General features: G+C 40.3%; 1 protein-coding gene across 2 annotated transcripts; it reads left to right on the top strand.

Annotated features, from left to right (window-relative positions):
* Positions 1–11,443: 11,443 nt before the first annotated feature.
* On the top strand, positions 11,444–21,504 carry ccdc92 (coiled-coil domain containing 92). 2 transcript variants are annotated; one of them, XM_015028558.1, is made up of 5 exons: positions 11,444–11,584; positions 11,758–11,922; positions 15,920–16,091; positions 16,308–16,349; positions 19,501–21,504. In XM_015028558.1, exons 3-5 carry the CDS (start codon positions 15,956–15,958, stop codon positions 20,310–20,312), a joined length of 990 nt encoding a protein of 329 aa, XP_014884044.1. In that variant the 5' UTR covers positions 11,444–11,584; positions 11,758–11,922; positions 15,920–15,955; the 3' UTR covers positions 20,313–21,504. The 2 variants fall into 2 exon arrangements, with proteins under 2 accessions (XP_014884044.1, XP_014884036.1); XM_015028550.1 differs by having other exon boundaries at positions 11,755–11,922.
* The last annotated feature ends 848 nt before the right edge of the window (positions 21,505–22,352 follow it).

Raw genomic sequence — 22,352 nt, 5'->3', positions numbered from 1 at the left:
AAAATTGGGGAGTTTTTAAATTTGTTTTTTTTTTTTTTTTTTTTTGGACAGATAGGTAAGTATTTGGACACAAAAACAGAAGACGTGTTTGGAATGAACCAACTACAGCATTCTGGGAAGGAACTTAATAACAGTGAATCATTGAGGTGGAAGTGTCATGGTTTGTGGATTATTTTTCTTTTTCTGCAGCAAAGAGCTGGCCCTCTTTCAAGCATATCAGAGGGAACTTGAAGAAAATAAATGTGAGAGCAGCTGTGAAAAAATTTAAGTTGAAGAAGAAATGGACACAAAGAAATCCACAAATGGATAAGCATAAAAAAAAAAATAAAAAAAAAAGGAAATTCCTGGACCAAGTCAGAGACTTCTCAAAGCTGAAAGTAAGAAGTTGGACCAACCAAGAGACTGGTTCATGGCTACAAGTAGCAACTTTCTGAAGTTGTTTCAACCAAACAAGAGTAAAGTGTCAGACAAAAATATGCATTTTCATTGGTATCTTTTGCTTAATAAAGCAAAATCCAGGTTATGTTTTTGTGTTTATCTACAAACAAATCAGTTTTCCCCCCCCCAAAAGGATAATTAAAGATTAGTCGTTGACGTGTAAACATTTTTTTTTTGAGACCACTGAATGTTTGATTGGAGTATTCAAAGTTTTTCACATGACTGTAAATTGTGTGGCATAATAAAGACAGTCAATGAGAATGAGTGGAGAGATTAGGGCAGAGTAACAAAGAACTGGAAAGTCCTTCATCGTTGATGACAGAAGTTGGTCGGGCCTGCTGCCAAGAGGCTGAGAGACCAACACTGAAAAGGCTGCAGGAATTTCTGGCCATTTCAGTAAAATGCTGGTTGCATTTTAACTTGACATTTGTGTTTACTCTCCACGGACGACCAAGATTTATGAGACAAACCCCTTTTCTTCCAAGCAAAACATTTAGGCTCTGCTAAAATCTTTGAAACCTTAATGAGAGAATGTGTTTTTGTCTGACGAAATCAAAGCTTAATCCTTCGGGGAAAGTTGCACACAAAAGCAACACCGAGCATTTTCAAAAGATCGCCACGGCGATGACGGCATAATGCCCCGTGGCTGCCTTTCTCCAGTTACTTTTCTCATTTAGAAACTGAATGTCTTCCACTTCAAGTTTGAATTAAGAGGCATACTGAACTTCTGTGTGGGCTTTTTACGACTCTGAGATTATACACTTCACACCTTTGCAGTCTGAATGATTTCTGTCTCTGTTTGAAAATTCAAGCCCACCAGCAGGTGAACACAGATCACTAAATTACACTAAATTCCTGCTTCTCAAAGTGATCAATCATGGAGCGGTTTTAAATTAATTATATGTCTTCATGCTACTTTTTGTGCCTTCATGCTGTCCAGCGAGGCATGTGTAACATTAAACCACCAGGAGGTGAATCTCCCAGAGTTCTTAGTGATTACTGGTGGGAGTAGGAGCAGGGAAATGATCGACTGAGCGTGACGCATCGGCCAGAGGGAGAAAATAGCGATCCTGCTCATTGAGTACGAGCGCTCCACTGCTTTTACAAACACTGACAAATTCTTTTGGTGGCATCAAAAAGAATATTTGGACAGGGAGGGAGAAGGAGAGAAATCCAAGACAATAAATGCATCTCATCTAACAAGTGCATTTGAAAGAAGGGTCAAATATTCTTAATGCCCAATGTTACTTTAGGCTAAGATTTTTGACTCCAACTCCCCAAAGAGGTGGTGATAGACACCGGGAAGGATATATATATATAATTAAATTAGGCTGAGATTTATTTGAAGAGAACTACACTGTAAAATCTGTTTGCTGAATCAAGCTTTTGGTTTGCATAATTTGGCATATAGAGTGGAAAGACAAGGAATCAGTCTGTCAGCCTCGGCCCATAACATCCACAAAGCAGATGCTCACAGACGTTTCTGGCGCAGTGTGCAAAAACAACTTCTAGTTTGAGATATATTATGAAATGAGAAACAAATGTTGCTTTCACTGCTACGTGTGATTAATTTTCTCAGCTAATTCAGATTTTTTGTATGTTAACTGAGGCAGGTTCACACAAAAGGCAGAGTGGAAAATGAGAGGGAAGATTAGGGAGCGACCTTTCAGTCAACTTTTAAATTCCCCTCAAGGGCAAATTTAATATTTTTTTTAAATTGTATTTATTTTCTTACCAATTTGTCAGTTTCACTCGTCAATGTCAATGCATTCATGTGCACAAAACCATCAGATGTTGACCAGTGGTCTGTACAATTCAATGAAATGACAAGATAAACAACAACAACAAAGAACAACGATTTGCACAAAACAATATTTCTAGTTATTTATTTCAGCAGTCATAATTTATTGTTTCTACTCATTTCCGCTGTTTGTGTCTGAGCTCGAGTCATCCTGAGTCTAGAAAAATCCGGAGATTGCAGTTGAAAGATATAGTATGGGTCTGTACCACAAATTGTTTTTTACTGAAAACCTCCAACAACAGTTAGGGCAAACATTACTGCAAACAATGCCAAAATTTCTCTTTAAAATTTCTCCTTAGCTTGTTCTAATGGGGCTGTGTTTTGTAAAGTTGACTCTTTTTGAGCTTTACATCATGCTATGATGTTATTCCCTCATCAAAAACATACATGGAGTGTTGCCTTGATTCTTTCATTCATGTTAGAGAAATCTTTTAATCTCCACGGTAACCATTCAGCTGCGCAAAACGCCTGGTTGGATCTAGCTCCGCCTTCAAGGCACAGCTCCTCCTGGGAGCTGCAGACTTCAAGCTTCCACCTCACAGAGCAGCCATGACTCACACTCAGATCCTTCAGACTAGCCAGTAGCAATTAGCAAACACCTGGTGGAACTGCACAACTGCTGAGCTTCTTAAATGAGCTGCTTCTCAGAGAAATGCTGGTAAAAATGTTAAAGGGTTAATAGAGAAGCCATGTTGTGATGTATTCCTAGATAGAGGTGGAATGTCAAAAATAGCCAGAGTTTCTTAAAGAGACAGATTCCAAATTTCCAGGTGTTAAATTATGAAGTGAAATCTCTCTTATGTCATATTTGATATATAGAGCATTTATATAACATCTGACAATAACACAGTTGCTTGATTGTGTTTTAAATGGCACTATGTACCAGAAAAATACCCAGTACTTCCCCTTTAAAATACACATTTGAAAATAAACAAATAAATATGTTAAACGATTAAATCATCTCCAGCATTGTCAATTTTGATATCCTTTCGTCATGCCAATTTCTGAGGAATAATTTTATTTGAATAGTTTTTGGAGTAGGGTTATTAAACGTCGACTCAGACTTGCGCTCCTTCTCTAGTTTCTGTTCTTGCAGTGGAAGCTGTGTCGGTATATCTTGTTATTTTTGCCCCTTACTATTCCCTCAGAAGGCTGGTCACCCTCTCGCTGACTGGAGAGCCAACACCAGTTTAGTTTACACAGCCCCTCCCCAACTCCAGTTTCTCCCTCCATCAACTGATGGCAGTATATTTCATGCATGCCACATTTGTCAGCGTAATTTCCCTCATCAAACACCTCAGCTAGCAGATGTGCGGTCACAGAAAGTCACAGTTCTGCACTTTGTGGAGCGATTTGTACTATTTCACTCCATAGCTGGGCTCGCTTTGCAACCAAATTATGCACCCTGCTGCGGTTGCACCGTTTGCCAACTCCTGCTTTAATGTCCCCCCCTGCACACCTCAAGGTTCATGCATTTGGATTAGTAAATGGCTGTGGGGCATTTCGAGGTGCAAATCAGAACAATGCGTCATTTCACCGTACCGCTATCAAGCCCCAGAGATGTTGCCAGGCCCTTGATTCATTAAGAGCCCTGTTGCTTCAGCAAGAAAAGCAGAGAAGTGATTTATGTTCAAGGTGTGTTTATTAGTGAGGAAAATTAAACGGAACTTCTAAAGAAAATTACTGCGTATGTGGAATCTGCTGCACGCTCCACCAGTGACAGAAAGATGGAAAACCAAAAAAAAAAAAAATGAAAAAGAAAAAGAAAGAAAAAAAGGCATCCTTTGTGGTGGATAATGTGCACAGACATTTAAAATTGTTTGTTTGTTTGGGTGTTGCTGACATTCTCAAGAATGAGTCAGAGTCAGTGGTTCATAAAGACTCTTTTCATTGCGCACACTGGGGCAGTGGAGCGGGGCCTGCATGAGTTTTTAAGGCAGAGCCGTACTCGCCTGCCTGAATGAAAATATAGCATGGAAAGAATTTCCAGAATGAAACTCTGAATAACATTTACCACTGAACAGCAGAATATGCTCTGGAAGACTCCTCTGCTCAGTCTTAGGTTTGTGTGGCTGTTTTGAAATCTAAGCGAAGAATGAAAATCTGAGTCCACGTGGAAATAGAATGCAAGTCAACGATTTATTAAACTGCACGCATTTTAATCGGGATTTAATAAACACTACAATTGCGGAATACTACAAGGAATAGGGACAACTTTTAGAGCTGTTAAAAACATCTGGAGGTATGTTGCGTATTGCCGTTGATTTACAGCTTCAAGTCTTTAAAGGCGAGTCTCTACCAGCTGGGCGCATCCAGGCTGCAGGTGTTTCCCATTCTTCTTTCCAGAATAGTTCAAGGTAAACCAGATTAAATTTTGAGCAACTGTGAACATTTTCAAGTCTCGCCTTAGATTCTCAATTGGATTTAGGTCTGGACTTTGACTGGGCCGTTTTGACACATGCTTTGCTCTAAAACAGACTGCTCAAGTTTTCTGTTTGCAAGTCCAAATCTGATTTTTAAATTAGGTACAGAAGATGATGAACAAACCCTTTTTATTAAGTTTGCCTTCAAGAAATAGCATCTAAAGCTGTAGCATGAAATTTTTACAAAATGTTTTTTTTTTTTTTACATATTTGAGACATAATTTGTGACCAAAAAATAAATAAATAAATAAAAATAAAGCTCCTCTTCATCCTCAGTGAGCTGCTATTGCCATCTGCATGCATCACTCTCGGTCAAAAACAACCAACCAAAACCAGAAGGAGGGTCTTAGCACTGTCAATCATGCTCATGTACCCACTGCTCAATGTGCTGATAGCAGAGAAATAACTTAGTATTTATCTACCGTCATCAGTGGCCATGCTAACTTGCCTGAGCATTCATGACAAGTTCCATTGCAGTGGACCAGATGCAGGGTACCAAAGCGCAAAGGGGAGGGAGTGAGCAGCATATACACACGGATTATTGATAGCGATAAGACCCTCCTCCTGGCTCTTATTGGTTGTTTCTGACAGAGCAGTGTATTTGCCCAGATGACAGCAGGACCATATAGGGACAGGAATTAGATTTTTTTTTTCCACAGACCGTCTGTCTCATACTGTTATAACACAGTGATAGGTTCAACAAATATGTAAAAAATATATTTTGCTTCATAAAAGTTATAAACTGCAGCTTTCAGGCAGCAAGTCTTTTAGTGAACCTAGCCTGCTGTAATGTTTCAATATAAAGTGTAATGAAAAATTTAATTGTGGTTTTGAGGTAAATCTGAATAACTTCGCTACTTGTTATGTCCCACATAAGCTTAAATAAACTATGTTATATTTTTTCTTTCACATTATAATAATCCTCTATGTTGTACTGGATAAATAGATGTTTCTGGTTATTGTTTATGGGTGATCCAGGAGTTTTAAATGCAGTATGTTCTTTATATTACATAATGTTCATCATTATGCTACTTTTTTGCAGAGGAGTTTTTCATTCAGCATAGGTGGCCTGAAAGTCACAGAGAACTCTGCATTGCCGGTGTTTTAATCCACGGCTTTCCTGTGCTCTCACAGCAGCCAGCTGGTGTGGGGTTTCCAGCAGCTGGGTGAGGGTCATCTGCCGCCTCCTTCAGTCCTCTCTGAAAGAAGATAGTCAAGTTGAGACCCTCCATGAGGCCCTGAGGACTCCACTACTGAGATGTCCTTGTTTGAAAAGTCAGCCTGAATGAGCAGCGGAGGCCCCTGTGCCACACTGGCAACAGGTCAGTGCAGCGCCGGAGCGAAGGAGAATGTCTGGCAAGTCCCTTGGAACGTCTTGACACCATGTGGGAACACAGGATATTGTCAATATGGAGGAAATGTGTCCGACTGAGACAGTGGGAGGAAATAAAATACACGAGCTGAAAAGCAAATGTTTTCAGTTCGGGCGGCTCGCACCCGACACACCCTGTCTGCGCCGAGGCCGTGAAGCGGCGGTCCCACTCAGAAAAGAGCAGGACTAGGTAAAGCTCCTCACCTACAGCCACGGAGGAAGTGGGAGGCTTTAGGAAAGGCCCCGATAGTGTCTTGATTGGACCTTTTCGTCAGTCTCACTGATCTAGTGTTTCTTGATCTGGGGAAGGAGCGGGGTAAAATGGTCTCCTCGTGTTTTGCCTGGCCACACAGACGGTGGAAAATAGCTCTGTAGTGGGTTTTGCTTGGCCGACCCGTGCTGTTTTATTTGGAGTCCACCTCTAAAGGATGAGTAGGCCAGCTTGACTGGAGCGGGCCCAAGGCTACAGGAGATCACGCAGGCGCTGGAATCCATGTGGAAGATGCATGAACAGCAGCCAGTGTTTAACCCCTGCAGCATGAAGCCTAACGTTTAGAGCTTCACACTCTGAAACGTTAAATTAATTATGCCAGGTGAAGGCAGGAATAAGTGATGATAAAAACGAACCCACAACACTATCTTTTAATCTTTATGGAAATGTTTGTGAAAACAGTGATGTTTTCAGTTTGGATTCAAAGGAAGCAAATATTTCTGCACAGCTCCAGTTTTCAGAGAATTGATTCCAGAGTTGTGGAGCATAGAGACTAAATCCTGCCTGGTTCTCGTCCTCTGGAGACTGATAGAGTTGGTCTCTGATTAACTGAAGGATCTACGTGGTTCGTACCGGATCATCAACTTTAAATACATTTAGGCCCACAATCATTTGAGGCCTTATAGATCCTCTACTAGAATTTAAATTGTATCCTTTTACAAATAGGGAGTGACTCCACATAATGTAATTCATTATATCAATAATATATTCCTATTCCTAATGTTGGTCAGGACTGTGGCAGCAGCATTAATCTGTTTCAATTACCTAGTTCATTTTAGACACCATGAGTATAAAGTAGCCTAGTGAAAATAAAAGCATGTGCCAGTTTTCTGAGTCGTGATTTGACAGGAAACTATTAGTTCTTGCACTTTTGTGTGTGTGTGTGTGTGTGTGTGTGTGTGTGTGTGTGTGTGTGTGTGTGTGTGTGTGTGTGTGTGTGTGTAATAAATGTCTATAATCACATGTAGGTTTTTTTTTGGGATGTTTGGGAGTCTTTTGCTTCTTCAGGTCTGGTTAAGTGCCAGTTTTTAAAAAGTTGTATGTCAAAGGCTCAGATATAGTATGATATGTTGTAGTATTCAATAATCAAACAATATCTGAACCAGTTTAGTACAATTCCAGAAAACCCCAGAAAACTTTTCCAGTTTATCTTTTTTATTATTATTATTATTATTATTATTATTTTGACTTGAGGTTTTTTTTTCCTTTTTTAAAATTGTCAAAAATAATTTGGTGTAAAAAGATCAACATTACTTTCACATCTTAAAAGTAATATTCTGAGGTAAAAAGTCCATCTGGATCAAAGTGCTTCAGATTGACCCGTCCACAGCTGGTCACTCAGCACAGCCGGAAAATTACCTTAAAATTAGCTTCTTTATGTACATCCTACTTATTTACAGCTGCTGTCACAGACCTTATAACCGTTTGTCACACAGTCACGCTGTGACTGTGTGTTTTTTAAAACTCCAGATCTTTGTGAAAGTCTCTGCTCATTTTCTTGAACTTCGAACAGAAAACAGAAAAACAAACACATCAAAAATAAAATAGACACAATTTGGTGTCAAAAATAGATGAATAAACGAATTCTGGAAGGCTCCAGCTTTTACTAACCAGAAGATTCTGTTTTTACCAAATCACACCAAGACAGTTTATCTACAGCAAATAAGCTGTTAATTGCTCATAAAAGTCCAGGCTCGGTTTCTGAGTGTGCACCCTGTCTCCGCCTTGGTGAAATCTGGGACAGACTTCATCTTTCTTAAACTGTTCTGACTTTGTGCTGTAAAGCCTCATGATTTCACTTGATCCCGCTGGTAAAAATTCTTGGCAGAAGGTGGCACCTTGGGTTTTACCCACATCAAAGTCTGATATTAATGCTTCATTAGCACTTTGTAATTAATGTGTCAATTTTAAGCTGCAATAAATCCATTGCTCTCCATGGGCTGTCAAAAAAGCTGCGTAGAAAATGCTGTGTTCCTGCTGTCTGGCCTCATTACCAGAATAAAGGCAGGGACATTTTGGCAGCAGGGATGCAATTACACCACAGCAGGGCTGTCCATCAGGATCCCAACATGTAACATGCTGGCTCTAATTTCCTCTCTTTGCTTTCTCAGCTTGTAAATTTCCTATAGTTTATATAGCTTTGGCATGAAGTTGTGTCAGAGAAATGTATTCCTATTTAATCGAAGTGCCTTCCCTCCCAACTCCACTAATTTTATCATTTTATTTTTCACCTGATTTATGGGGTTTGAAGTCCTGTTAGTAGCAGCTTATAAATAAGAATGAATTATTTTAAATTTAATGAGCCATCAATCAATATCTTGCAAAGCTATTCGTAATAATAAGTATTCGTAAGCATAAGGGTAAATGTTTCCGTATGTTGTCATGTTACAGTCATATAGTTCTGTGTATTTTATTGGGATTTTTTTTTTTAATGACCGGTCAACACAAATCGTTGCATTAAATGAAGTAAAAGATTTTTTTTTTGCAAAACTTCTTTACCTGAATGTTGTGCCATGCATTTATCTTCATGTTCTACAAAACTACAGGTACCTTTTGCTGCAGTTAAAGCTGAAAATGTTAAACGGTGAGTTTGTGTCAGATTTGACTTTGTGGAGACTGAAACGTATCCCAATTTTTCTTTTTTTTTTCTTTTTTTTCTTTTTTTTTTGGCATAAACACCTCAAGCTCATTCAGAATGGATAAAGACGGGACGTGAACAACACTTTTCAAGTCTTTCCAGATGTGGGTTTTTAACTGGACCATTTTACTAAATGATTATGCTTTTGATCTAAACCATTACATTTGACCCCTGAATTGATATTTACTTTTCTACAGCCTCCAGCAGGTTTTCTTCCAAGATTGGCCTGGATTTTATGTGATATCTTCTGTTGCTTAATAATTCTGTACATTAAATGGCTTGATGAACATTTGTTGCAGATTTTTAAGCTGTGTCAAGTGAGAAATGTATCCAGAATTTGGCAATAGGAACATCTCTGATGCTGTTTTGCCTGGAGGTGGATTTACAACGCTGAGACTCTGGGAGCTTTTCTATGATGAAGCTGGAAAGCATTTAAAGAGTAAATGCACTTTAAAACGCATTTCAAAAATTTCCTGTACAAAGCTAAAAGTGAAGCTCACCTTTTCAGCTCTAAGGCAACGTTACATATTCAGGTTTATACCATACAAACTCAATCATTTCACAGCAGCAGAAACCTTAACCCTGCCACTCCATGTTACTGTCAATGATACATTGATGACTGTATTTCTATAGGCAGATGCTAATAAAATTAAGGGTGTTGGAAAATTAAATTGGGTATTCAGAGTTGTAGAGGCACTGGCTTTGCCAATCTCAATATAAAAACTGTAAAACTGCTACAACCTGAGAAGTGTTTGTGCTGGCAGCTCGACCGAGTTAAAAAAAAATAAGTGCCCTATGGGAGGGGCTGTGATGTGCCCACATTTCATTTGTGCCTCTGTAAAAAGTTCTGTGTGAAATCCAGTAACTATACCGATGAGACGCATTTTTAAAAAATGACATAAATTCACTTTTGATCACAGTGAGTGTGACAATTGCCAAGAAGTTGCAAAAAAATTAAAAAAGAAAAAGAAAACCTAACTCCCTAACTGCTCGCTCTTATTGGTTTTCCATCAGAGAGACATTTTAGGCTCATGTCCAAAGCTCTCGCCTCCATCTGCATGGTATCACGTATTTCTGAGTTTATGCCTGTGTTCAAGAGAAAGCATTTCTTTGGTTTCTGCATAAAAGATGAATTTCAAACTAGGACGGGCTCTGGGCTCGATTAAGACATACTTATGGGTAATGCCAGACTTACAGCAAACCTCTGCTGGAAGAGAAGTTTTGGTTGGTGGATGTAATCTGGAGATTCCTCAGCTTCATTTTAACCTGATCTGATCCCCTTTAGGCACAGGTCAAGACAACAGTGGCTATAAAACCATAGACTCACAGGAGCTCATTTTTTATTTGTTTAGTTCCTCTTAATGAGATATTTCACTGCATGTTGAGATAAATAGAGGGAACTGGCTGGATAAAAAGAAAATCATTTGGCGGAAAAGAGTTTCTGTTGGGGATTTCTTCTTGTGTGAGGATAACTTTCTTACTTCCTAACTCACTGGAAGCTGGGAAGTGTGCCAGAAATGCTAAAAGTAAAGTAATCAGGAGAATTTAATCCCTACTGCAAACAGGACAAAGACCGAAAGAGATTAAAGTCTGTTTTGAAAAATAACATTTCTGGATGGGGACAATAATTCCACTTACTTAGATTGTTTATATTTGGAGATGTGAGGTTCACTATGAGGTTGGACGTGAAATGTAATCTTTTATATTTTTGGTTTGTATCGTTTCACACAGTAGCCGCTTCCCGTGGATTTTGTATGGCCAGAAATAATTTATAGTGATATTCTGGGGCAGCGATGAAAGGGCCTCTGTTTTTCCACCTTTACATACCCTAGACTCAGGAACTCAGTGAAGCTTTGAGAGAAAAGTGCTGAGATGATTTAAAAGATAAGACAGAGTTTTGGTATGCGTCTGTCATTTTCCACATTCATTCATTTCTCTAATTTTGACTCTTAGGGATAGATAGCATGGCAGTGTAATGTAATCCCTAGTATTTTGATGTGAGCTTTCTTTTACCCTTACTAAACTATCTACCACTCACTTTACATGTGTAACCCATTGGAGTCCAGCCAATAGTAGATGTGGAATCATTCATAAGGAAACAAAGTATCCGTGAATATGTTTTTGAATATTAATGAATATCGGGGTATCTCAGTTTCTTGTTCTTTGGCAAATAAATGATGGATTTGTTGTTTTGTTTTCGAAACATTCAAATTTGTTTTAAACAAGGCTGTTCATAGTGCAATTTTCAGAACTCTAGAACCACCTACTTTTCATCCCTCTCAGAAGAGTATGCTGCGTGGATTTGGAGAAAGAGCAATAGGAGTGAAGAAAAAACAAAACAAACCATTGAAGAGTAATACCGCCCTCTGCTGTCCACCAGCTGCCTAACAGCTTTCCCAACCTTACATCCGTTCACATCTTTTTACCTTTACCATCCTGTATTCACCTGACGCCGGCGGGATGTATATCTCAATAAAAACGTTATCACTGCATTGCAACGTTACAACAGTATCGCTAGGTGGCGTAAATACATCTGTAAAGAGCATTGAAAGGACTCCGTTGCCATGGTGATGACGCTTATCAACGCAAAACGGTCGCATACTAAGGGCATCCGCTACTTGCGCAGTTTATATTATTTAAGGTTAGTAATCGCTGTTTTTTCCCCCTTCTTTCTAATATACGTCTTTGAAAATTCATAAATGTATTTGTAATGAATATTACAAACTGGAAGATAAAAATAGAGTATAAATGTTGAGTATGTTGTCAGTATTTCCTCTGGCTTCCCATGGTGCATCGCTTTATTTTGTCTAGTAGCTCAGGGAGATCTGACAGGAACACAGCCGACCGAGGCAAGCCGCTGGCAGCATCACCGACATGTCCTGCAAGGTGGAGTGCGCTTAGCCGCTGCGGCTAGCCCGTTCGACCACTATTCATTGCGCTTTAGCAGCTTCTTGACGGCCACGTATTTTTAGCTGAAAGGTAAGCCGACATAAATATTTGCCGTTAACGTTGGGCTGCCGGTTTCGGCGTCCTTAGCTTTCTAGCTAGGCTACATCAATAAAGGCGTAGTAGCTTAATAATTCACCTGCTCCAACAGAGAAATTATTGCAGTAATTAAAACGTGACGATTAAACTGCGAAAATACTGTCAGTATGAGCTTGTTCTGCGCGTTTTATGGTTCAGACTTAGTTTTATGCCGTAATGAGTGTTTGAAGTATTTTAAATATTCTTGTCTCAGTCAATTCATTCATGCGCAATGGTGCAAAGCGTCAATAAATACCATGGGTTATGCCCTATTTTGTGGGTGGTGTCGCATTTTCAGAAACACCCAGAAAGCCAGTAAGGGTTTTTCATGATAGGGATTTTCGTTTTTGAGTACAGCAATTGTTGCAAGGGAAGATTTGTTGCTTCTGGCTCGTAACTAGCCTGTTTGCGGTTCCTTACACTGGACAGCTCCTCCCTGAGTCGCAACACAACACAACACAACACAACACTGGCTGCAAGGACACCCTTTGTGATGACCCCACCAAATGCGGCGATGACATCTTTGTATTGTTATGAAGCAGCACGGCTAGGATTTGTCGAGCTTTGATACATTATTTGATAACGAGAGTGAATATCATAGCCTGACTGTTGCTTATTGAAAGTTTACGACTCTGCTTGAGGGAAGCAACGATCCCCCGGCTGTTGCTGTCAGGAGCAGCAGAGGTATTGTATTCAGGGTGCTGTCCGCAATGCAGGTGCTGAAATCTAAAGTATCAGGGATGCCTGCCGACCTCCTGCCAGATATTTATACTATCTTAGAAATAAAAGCAGTAATTGTTAGTGGGAATACTCTTTCCTCTTGTAAAATTATTATTATTGCTGCTGTAAAGGTCTGGTGTTAGGAACATGAGCAGGGCCGGCCCTAAACTTAACGGGGCCCAAATCCGAATTTGATTTGTAACCCCAAATCCAGGAAGTTAGAAAGGGCAGATGGATGGATTGGTTGAATATAGATAGAACTGGGTTGCAGGTTGATTCTGCATGAAATTTAACTCCAGTGCACACACTAGCCAAATTAAAATTGAATTGTTAACATAACTTTAATATTGCAAATGTATTTGTGTGTATTATTACTTCAATTTAAAATGAATTCATATAAATTATTATCAAATATTCTTTTAAACTTATCTATAAATTTGATGTATTGAGATCTACGTACTGCGTAAGAAATGAAACACTCTTGAGAGCCCCTGCTGGCCTTGAAGTCATAATGAACTTCTAATTACTGGTCTTTTAAAATTATGGTATAGCAGGTTTGGTCCTACAGTGTGTGATGTCCAGCCACACGGCAGGAACAACACACCACACATTTCACTCCTGAACATTCAGATAGATGGGAAATCTCACAAAACTCTGCGAGATCAAACATGAGTTCAGAGCTAACAAACATGGCCATCTAGGACTACGCAAAGGCGATGGTTTCTGAAATATTTTTAACAGAGAAAATAAAACAAAAAGATAGTTCTTCTCCACATTTTTATCACCTTCCTTTCTGATTGGCATAAAAATCTTGCAGTGTGAACAAGGCAATAGTTTGCTTATGCCTTGGACCAGATTTGAACAGAAACCTTTGTAGGTTTTCCAAAAATACAAAGCTAATTACAGATACATCAGAACAGGAGAATCAGTATATTTCCCAGTGAAATCTGGTAGAGTGCAAAAACTTAATGTACAATAACGCATTGTTGAGCTTGATTACAGGAAGTTGCTACTAAGAGCTTGTATTGGCTTAGCTACTTCCTAATGTTTCATCCTGCTGTGATTCATGTATTGTTTATCATTTAGACTCTCTTTTTTTGGGAAAATATTGATTAACACAGGCAGCACCAGCTCCAGGTATCAAATTATAACAAGGTCTTACAAAGTCACTGTTCCAAATTGGCAAATATCTACCTGCATATTGTTCATGCTTCTTAAAGGCATTTTTTGAGATGCCAGAAAAAGCAGAAAAGTGCTTTAAAGAGTGAATAAATATGAGTTACAACAACAACATTTACTTTCCCTTTGGGCTCAGTAAAGTATTTTTGAACTTGAATTTGTTTCTGTGTGCTGCTGGTCAGCTGGCTGAAAAAAGTCTACAACAATTACCCTCGTTCACAAGAAAAACATTAGCTGTTTGGAAATATTTATGATCACAAATAGCAGACACGGTAATGCTGTGAAGCCTAAAGAAGCAACACCCCTTAGTAGTATTGCTTCAAAGTTTAGCCAGTGTTTATTCAATACTTTTGCAAATATCTGTGTAAAAGTCAAACTAACAATGAATGTTTAGCACTTAGATTTTGTTATGCTTTGTATTTATGTGCAGACAGTGCATTAGATTTGAAAATGTTACAGTAGGAGACTTGTGTTGGCTTAGGATAGTATCTCCTTCTTAATGTCTCGTGCTGCTGCAGCTCATGTATAATTCATCATTCTTCATCTCAGTTTGAAAAAGCAATACAGATGGGTGTATTTGTGCATAAAAAACAAAAATCAAAGGAGACCCAAACATCCATCCATCCATCCATTTTCTGAACACCCTTGTCCCTTAGTGGGGTTGGGAGGGTTGCTGGTGCCTATCTCCAGCTAACGTTCCGGGCGAGAGGCGGGGTACATCCTGGACAGGTCGCCAGCCTGTCGCAGGGCAAGGAGACCCAAACATGACATTTGATTAACTTTATTGAAAGGATTAAATTAATCTTAATCCTCTTTTTATATCCGCCATTCTGCAGTATGTTGCATGAGCCGTGTTGATAGTGAAGTTGTCTGAGGTCATGTCTTTGCGAGCGGAAAGCTTTCTGAGCTATTCTAGGAAAGAGCTGGGATGAGAGATATGCTTGCAGCGCAGGGTTTACCGGAAGGACTTCACATTACTCATCAATAATAGATTATCCCCTCAGCCTTTATGACACACCGCTGGCTGCGTTTGTTCTAAACAGTCTGGGTTTTTGGTGCTGGCACCGCCTCTTACTTTTCCCCATGAAAATGAAAACGTTTGCGCATCCGCTGAAACAAGGAAGCCTGCTCAGTCAGGTGTCTTAGAATGAATTATTCATGTTGGTGAGATGGTGATGTAAGAGTGAGAAGGTCTGGGATATTTAATTGAAGCTCGTTCCTGTATGCAGAGAGAGGGCGTGGAGGGGTGGGGAGTATACAGGGATCAATGTGCTGTTATCTCTTAGTCTGATGTTGGTGTCTCTCAGAGGGTAGAGATTGTTAGACCGAGTGATTATGTCTCTTGTGGTCTGGAGGGTGGGGCATGACAAGGAAGGAAGATGAGTTTTTTTTTTTTTTTCCCCCCTGTTTTTCCCTGCAGGCTGACCTGCCGCAAACAGTGGGAGCATCGTATGCATCAGTGTATGAAGCTTCGGTGTCTTTGGTAGTCATGTATAGATACTGGATCAGATATTTCATCTAATGCTGAGCATGAATCTCAGTTTGTTAAAAAATATCTCCCAAGTAGGGCTGCATAATGGATCTCAAACAGACCATCATCCAATTAAGTCGTAAAGGACTGCTTGGAATGCAGAATTTGTTGGCTAATATATTGTTGTAAATTCACACTTTGCATGCTGATATGATACTCAGCCTGTTGGATGGAGTCACTGCAGTAGATGCTCTCATCTGACAGATTCTTAGGGGTGAGCATGTATCGTATCGTTTATCATGATACATTTCTTTGAAAGTTCTTGTCGTTATTTTATCATAGTTACGATATTGCCTCAAAATATTGGGATTTCTTTCAGTTTTATAAAGATGTACATAAACATTCTAAAATAAATGTCATTTTTATTGCCGTAGCATGATGTCACACTGTTTTACTAACATAAAACAAAAGGATGTTCCAATATGCTGTGGAGCTTCTTGATGCCCTCGTGGTTTGTAGGATGAACTGACAAAGTCTGTGTGTGCTGGACGGCTTGACATTTTCTGTCTTTGTGGGTTTAAGGTTCCAGGGGTGGTGGGAATCCAAACAGATATCGCCATGGCCTCAGCAAACGTAACTCTGGAGAATCAGCTGCACAGTGCTCAGAAAAACCTGCTTTTTCTGCAGCAGGACCATGCTAACACACTAAAGGGGCTTCACGCAGAGATCCGTCGACTACAGCAGCAATGCACGGGTGAGCGCATACATAATCAGCTTCTTGGTTCTCTGGTAAGTCAGTATATTTCAGAGAATTTCAAACGCATGAAAGCTGAACTATCATGGCGGCAAAAAATGATCTAATGACCAAAACAAAGCACAACGTTCTCAATCCTCAAAGCTTAGTTTGTGGGAGCAATTTGTTAGACAGGTGCTTTGTTCCATGTTTCAGCCTTATCTTTCTTTTTCACAGATTTGACATATGAGCTCACCGTGAGAAGCTCCGATCCATCAGGTAAGCCACTATTGCCCTGCATTATGCAGTTATTGCTAAAAAAAAAAAAAAAAAAAAATTAAAACACGGGAAGGATTTTTGTTAAATTACACTAGTTAATTTTGTAACAAAAAACATGCACGTCTTTACTAGCTGAAATGAAATCATTAATAATCATGGATTATATTTTATCTCATGCCACTAAACATCCATCAACAATTTCATCCTAATCCACTTCATTTGCTATTGCCTCTCCTCTTTAAATCTGTGTCTGAGATTCTCTGCTCTTTTGTCCTGCTCTGCGTCTTTAAACTCCTTTAGGGTGTGGGGCTGTAGTTCAGGCATTATTTGAGATGCTAATTTAAAATGCTGAGCTACTACTCCCAGCTGTAAAAACAATATCCTATTGTCACGGTTACCCACATTCACAACTTGTCTGAAAGTTAAACACAAAACAAGTAAAAACAAAAATTTTTGTAACTGCACAGCATCCAAAACCAGTTAATCCACATATTGGAAGTGTCAAATTTAGCTAAGGACTTAGCATTTTATAAGGAATAGTGTAGTCATGCTAGCTATACTCATCTGTGCTAATGGCTAATTTAAGACGTCAAAAAGAGTTTAATTGCCTCTGCTCCAACTCTGAACAATTAATAATCATACATATCAGGAAGGCCAGAAAAAAAAAAGCTTGCATGTTCTTATCCCTGCTTATAGTCCAAGAGAAAGTGTGATTAGCTAAGATGGTTTTCAGTGGATCAAAGCTTTTTGAAAAACTGGAGATTGTGAAATCTGAAGCAAAATGTCAGTTGCTATTAACAACATTCTGTTTCAAAAATAATTCAGTAATCACTTTCATGTAAAAAAAAAAAAAAGTCTGATAAGTTCATGTGCGATTTCAAAATGTTGTGATGGCATCTACGGGAGTGCTCCACTTTCCAACAGCAGCTACAGAGCAAACTCTGCACCAGAGAGAGCTGTAAATGAATGTCACCTGCTAAATTAGCTTTCTCTGCCAGCTCTCTTCCCTGGTAACAAAGTCTTACCCAGGAAGCTCTGCTCCGTCTGTCTGACTCACTGCTGTTGATTGCAGCTCCCCCAGCTGCCGCTTCCCTCTAAACCATGATGCCATGAAGTCACATCCTCGTCTGATTCACACTCTGCTGGTAAAGATGTCTTGAGTATGAAGGGTGCCATGTGAGATCACGGTGGGACGATGTAGGCTTTTTGACAGAGCTGTGTTAGCTCAACGTTGCTAAAGCCTCCAATATGACTCACCATCATGTTAGTGTGGGACATCTCTTAGATTTGAGTGCAGGAAATGAGATTATCTGTTGCAGCACTAATGCACAGTGTCCAACCTGCTCACTGCAGCTGCGCCAACTGGGCTTGACAAGCACCAGCCCCCCCAGGAAGGAAATATGATACTCTTGTTTCCAACCATTCAATTTTTAAATGGGTGTCTGAGATCAGGAAATGAGAAGTGAGGTGCAAGTTTCTAAACATTTGAATATAAACAACAGTAATTTCAGCCTCTCCAGGACGTTATGTTTTTTTTTTGTTTTTGTTTTTGTGATTGTTGTGCCCTAAAATCACAGAATTTTTGGCACCTTTTTCAAAAAGTTGTGGTCGTAGTTGCAATTGTTTTAAGTTTCATTTATTTAAACATTTTACTGGCTCTAGTGGCCTTTATTTGACAGGAAAGTGGGTAATGAGAGAAGGGGGAAGACATGCAGCAAAGGTCGCCGAGGCTGGGAACTGAACCTGCGACAGCTGCATAGAGGACTAAGGCCTCCATATGAGGGGTCGTGCTTGACCCCTGCGCCACCACAGCACACCCTTAAGTTTTAGTTTTACTATAACGCGGTCTGATAAAAAAGCTGAAATTGTTGCACATACCTTCCATTTCTGTCTCTTTTTATTTTAAATCAAGTTATAATCTCTCCTTACCTGAGAAAACTCTGCATCATCGTCCCCCTGCTGACCTCTGCTCTAATGTCTCCTCTCTGGCTCTTTGCTCTTTCTGTTGTGACAATAATGATTTCCTTTAAATATATGGAAACAGTGAGCACAACTTATGAACAGAAATTAAAGAGGCTTGGGTTTATTCCTGGGATTAACTAACTAGCAAGGATGTAAAACAGTAAACAAAGACATTAGTGTTCTTGTAAACAATCTTCATGTGATAAACTAGTATGGATTACCACCATTTAGCTAACATTATCTGGATGCAGCATCATTACTCAACTTCCTCGGTTTGTTTGGAGGAAAACTGGAATGTTTTTTTGCCTTTTGGCTCTGGCTAGTTGCTGGACATGACACAGACCGTGTAGCTCAGCGTCGGTCTTCCCTCAGTGATTAGACCCACAGGTGTAACCGGCGTCATCATGCCACGTTCATGATGCATTTAAAGACGGTTCGGAAAATCACATTGCCATAACAACTGACTAAACAGTGGTAACGACTGAAAAAGTGCGCGGGACAGAGGGCACAAATACAAGAAAAGTGGGGGATATGTCCCACGCGCTACCAATGACTGCATACACAGTATAAGAAAATCTTATACAAAATGGTTTCTGCAAAAAAAAAAAAAAAAGGCGAATGTTACCCTTTTGCGTCACAGCTTTTATCTTACAGGTTGTGAAACAAGGGGTTAAATTAGAAGGGGATGGAAGGGATTTGTAAAAATTCAGCCCTGTTGCAGTGATGCTTTTTTTTTCAGAAAAAAAAAGAAAGAAAAAAAAAACTTTATGATTGGTCAGATTTTGCGGAAACGTTATGATAATTTGTAAAAAATTCCAAGTCTACGCAAAATAGACTTGGAAAAAGCCAAGCAGAAAATTTGCGAACGATGACTGAATTTGCATTAGAAGTTGACTGTAATTTGCTGCACAGTCAGTTGGCTGCAGTGAGGTGTTGCAGAGTCAGGTAGGAGCTGCAGTGATGGAGATGAGAGCCCATAAAAGCTGTAATGTGAGACCGGAGCTCTCTGACCACTGCAAACGACTCTCCAAAGGATCCTGCTGTCTCTCTCTGTGCTGACAGACTGTCTGAGCTGAATGCCTGAGTGTGTAGTCTAATGTGTGTGTGTTTTTTTCTTTTTCGTCTTATCTATGTCTTACTTATACCACACATTTAACAGCTGTGATGTTCCTCATTACTGTGTGTTCAGACAGCAGCGAGGAACGATGCAGGGAGCTGCAAAGGAGGTGTGAGGAGCTGGAGGCCCAACTTAAAAAGAAGGAGGAGGAGAACACAGAGCTGCTCCGGGACCTGGAGCAAAAGAACGCCATGATTTCTGTCCTGGAAAACACCATCAAAGAGCGGGAGAAGAAGTACCTGGAGGAGCTTAAGATGAAGAGCCACAAGCTGGCCGTGTTATCTGGGGAGCTGGAGCAGAGGGCAAGCACCATCGCTTACCTCACCTCGCAGCTTCACGCCACAAAGAAGAAGCTTTTGGCTGGAAGTTCCTCCGAGGCGAGTCCCAACGTCAGCCCCATCAGCTCCTACAAGCCGACGCCTCCCCCCGCCAAGGACAGGCAGCCTGAAACCCCCCGTCGCCGGATGAAGAAGAGCCTCTCCCAGCCTCTTCACCCGGAGCTAACGGAAGTGTATCGCCTGGGCCCGGACGGCAGGCGGATTGTCCTGCGAGAGCCGGTGGACGCCATGCCGGACCCGACGCCGTTCTTGCAGGCGGGCCGGGAGTCTCCCGACGCGCAGCAGGTAGTGCGTGAGCGCCCCGCAGTCATCCCTCCTATCGTCTCCGACCGCTCCCCCATTCCTCCCCTGGGCGCCGCGGCCAGCCCCCGACACAGCCCGGCTCGGGAGCGCCAGCACAGGGCCCACGTGGGTGTGGCGCACCGCATCCCGCACGGCACCCCTCCCCTCGCCCCGCCGCAGGCCGAGCTGGAGACGCTGGCAGTGGACCAGGTCAACGAGGACAAGGTTCTGCAGAAGCGCTCAGAAGCCGATAGGACAGTTTAACACTGCAATGCTGCACCTGCGCATTAACACAGATGCACATCTAGGGCCAGATGCATAAAACTCTGGTTTTATGACTAAAAGGAGCGTGAGCACAAAGGCAAAAATGTGTTTATTATGCATTCTGTTTGCCAGATTTATATAGAGTGCCTTGCAGAGGTATTCATACAGCTTGAACTTTTTCAGATTTGATCACGTCATAACCGCTAACGTCAGTGTGTTTTAGGTGATTTTCTGCTGCTAACGCAGTGCATAACTTTAAAAAGGGAAGGAAAATGATACATGGCTTTTTAAAAGTGTTTTATAAACAATCTGAATAATGTGGTTAATACTCATATCAGTTTCCCATGCTCTCATACTTTGCTCAACCTTACGCTTCATTTTTAAGTCTTTAGCAGCTTTTAACAGGTTCAGTTCCTAATCACCCACCACCATGTTTTACTGTTGAAGTGGTGTGTTCAGGTTGTTCTGGTTTTCTGCAATACATCGGTGTTTTTGCATGTCTAAAGTTCACTTTTGGTCTGTTTTGTCACCTTCCTGCTACAAAATGAATTAATATTGAATATTTTTAATGAAATTAATTTGCACATGGTGAACTCTGCTTGGTCTGGATTTGATTTAGGGGTGTCCGAGTATAGAGAGCCAAATACAAATGCATGTAACGTTTTTGTTGTTTGTAACATTTCATAAACCGACTATCATTTTCCTTCCCCCGCACAATGGAGCAGAAATTTCTGTTGACCTATTGCATAAAATTCAATCAAATGCACTGAAGTTTGTGATTTTAATGTAAAATGTAAAAAAAAAAAAAGAAGAAGAAGAAGTTCAAGGCATATGAATACCTTTATCAGGCACTGCAGGATGTGCTTCTGTCAGTACATTCAAATCATTTTGAAATTTTACACTCATGCACTTCCGTCATACTTTAACCCCATTTCTGGCTTAAAGTATGGAGGAAACATGCTTAGTCTCGGCTGTGAACCCATGAACACAACAAAGCCTGAATTTAAATCTGTTACATATGCAACTCCACTTTCTAAGTTCAAAGCAACAAACCTCAACGGAAGGAAAATAGAAACAGTATTGCACACGTGGGGCTTTAAAGCACACGAGCTGACATATCATCCTCCGCAAAAAGCTAAAGCAGCAAATAATGGTTCTATTAAAGTCTTACCAAGGTCTTCCAACTCCTCCATATGAGCCTGCTTGTTTCATTTTACCTCAAATTCTGTTTGTGTGGTTTTAGTTTAATATCGCTCACACTAGCACATTGCTCTTACATCCATACAAATCCAATGTGTAGAGAAGGGCACATGCATTGTGTTTGGTTTATGCATTATTTATGCATCTGACCCTAGTATAAACACACTTACTTACACTGCAAGAACAGCGAAGAGCCTGAACCACTGTGCAGCCTGCTTTTTACGCAACACGGCAGTATAAACAAACGCGTTATTTCGTGGTACTCCATGAGGACCTTTACGTTTTCTTCTTCTGTGGTAGAAATGGACTACTGTCAAGCACGCCAAATGAGTTTTATTAATCTCCCCAATGAGTTTTTTTTGTTTGTTTGTTTGTTTTTTTTGTACTATTCACATCTTGACCTTTTTGCTTCGACCTGTCGGATCTGTTTTATGTGGTGCAAACAACCAAGTCTCAGCCAAATATCTGCGTCAGTGCCTGCTTAACCGGCCTAGTCGTGCTCAAGCTGTGAAACGTAGTCATGGCTAGAAGTTACCTTTACATATCTGGAGTACAGAGGAGGTAGCAGCAGTCCATATAGCAAGACGTCAGCAGCAGCTTCGTAGGATAGAGGTGACGTAATCACACTGCTGCTCCGTAAATATCTTTTTTTTTTAAATTTGGTATCTGTATACTCACGTGACCGTAGGTAGAAGCTGCGATGTGTGTAACTGAAATGTGCCGGTTATCGAGTTGAAGCTTTTCCTTTGCTTCGTAGAAGGAAGCAGCATTGGACATATTTTAATGCAATATGGATATTTATATACATATATATATGTGTAAGCAGGGAGTGTTTCTGCC

Source organism: Poecilia latipinna, unplaced genomic scaffold, assembly GCF_001443285.1.
Source record: "Poecilia latipinna isolate Pla-1442-1.1 unplaced genomic scaffold, P_latipinna-1.0 Scaffold8, whole genome shotgun sequence".
NCBI classification, from domain to species: Eukaryota; Metazoa; Chordata; class Actinopteri; order Cyprinodontiformes; family Poeciliidae; genus Poecilia; species Poecilia latipinna.
Note: the sequence above shows the minus strand (reverse complement) of the source record. Positions and strands in the feature narration are given on the sequence as shown.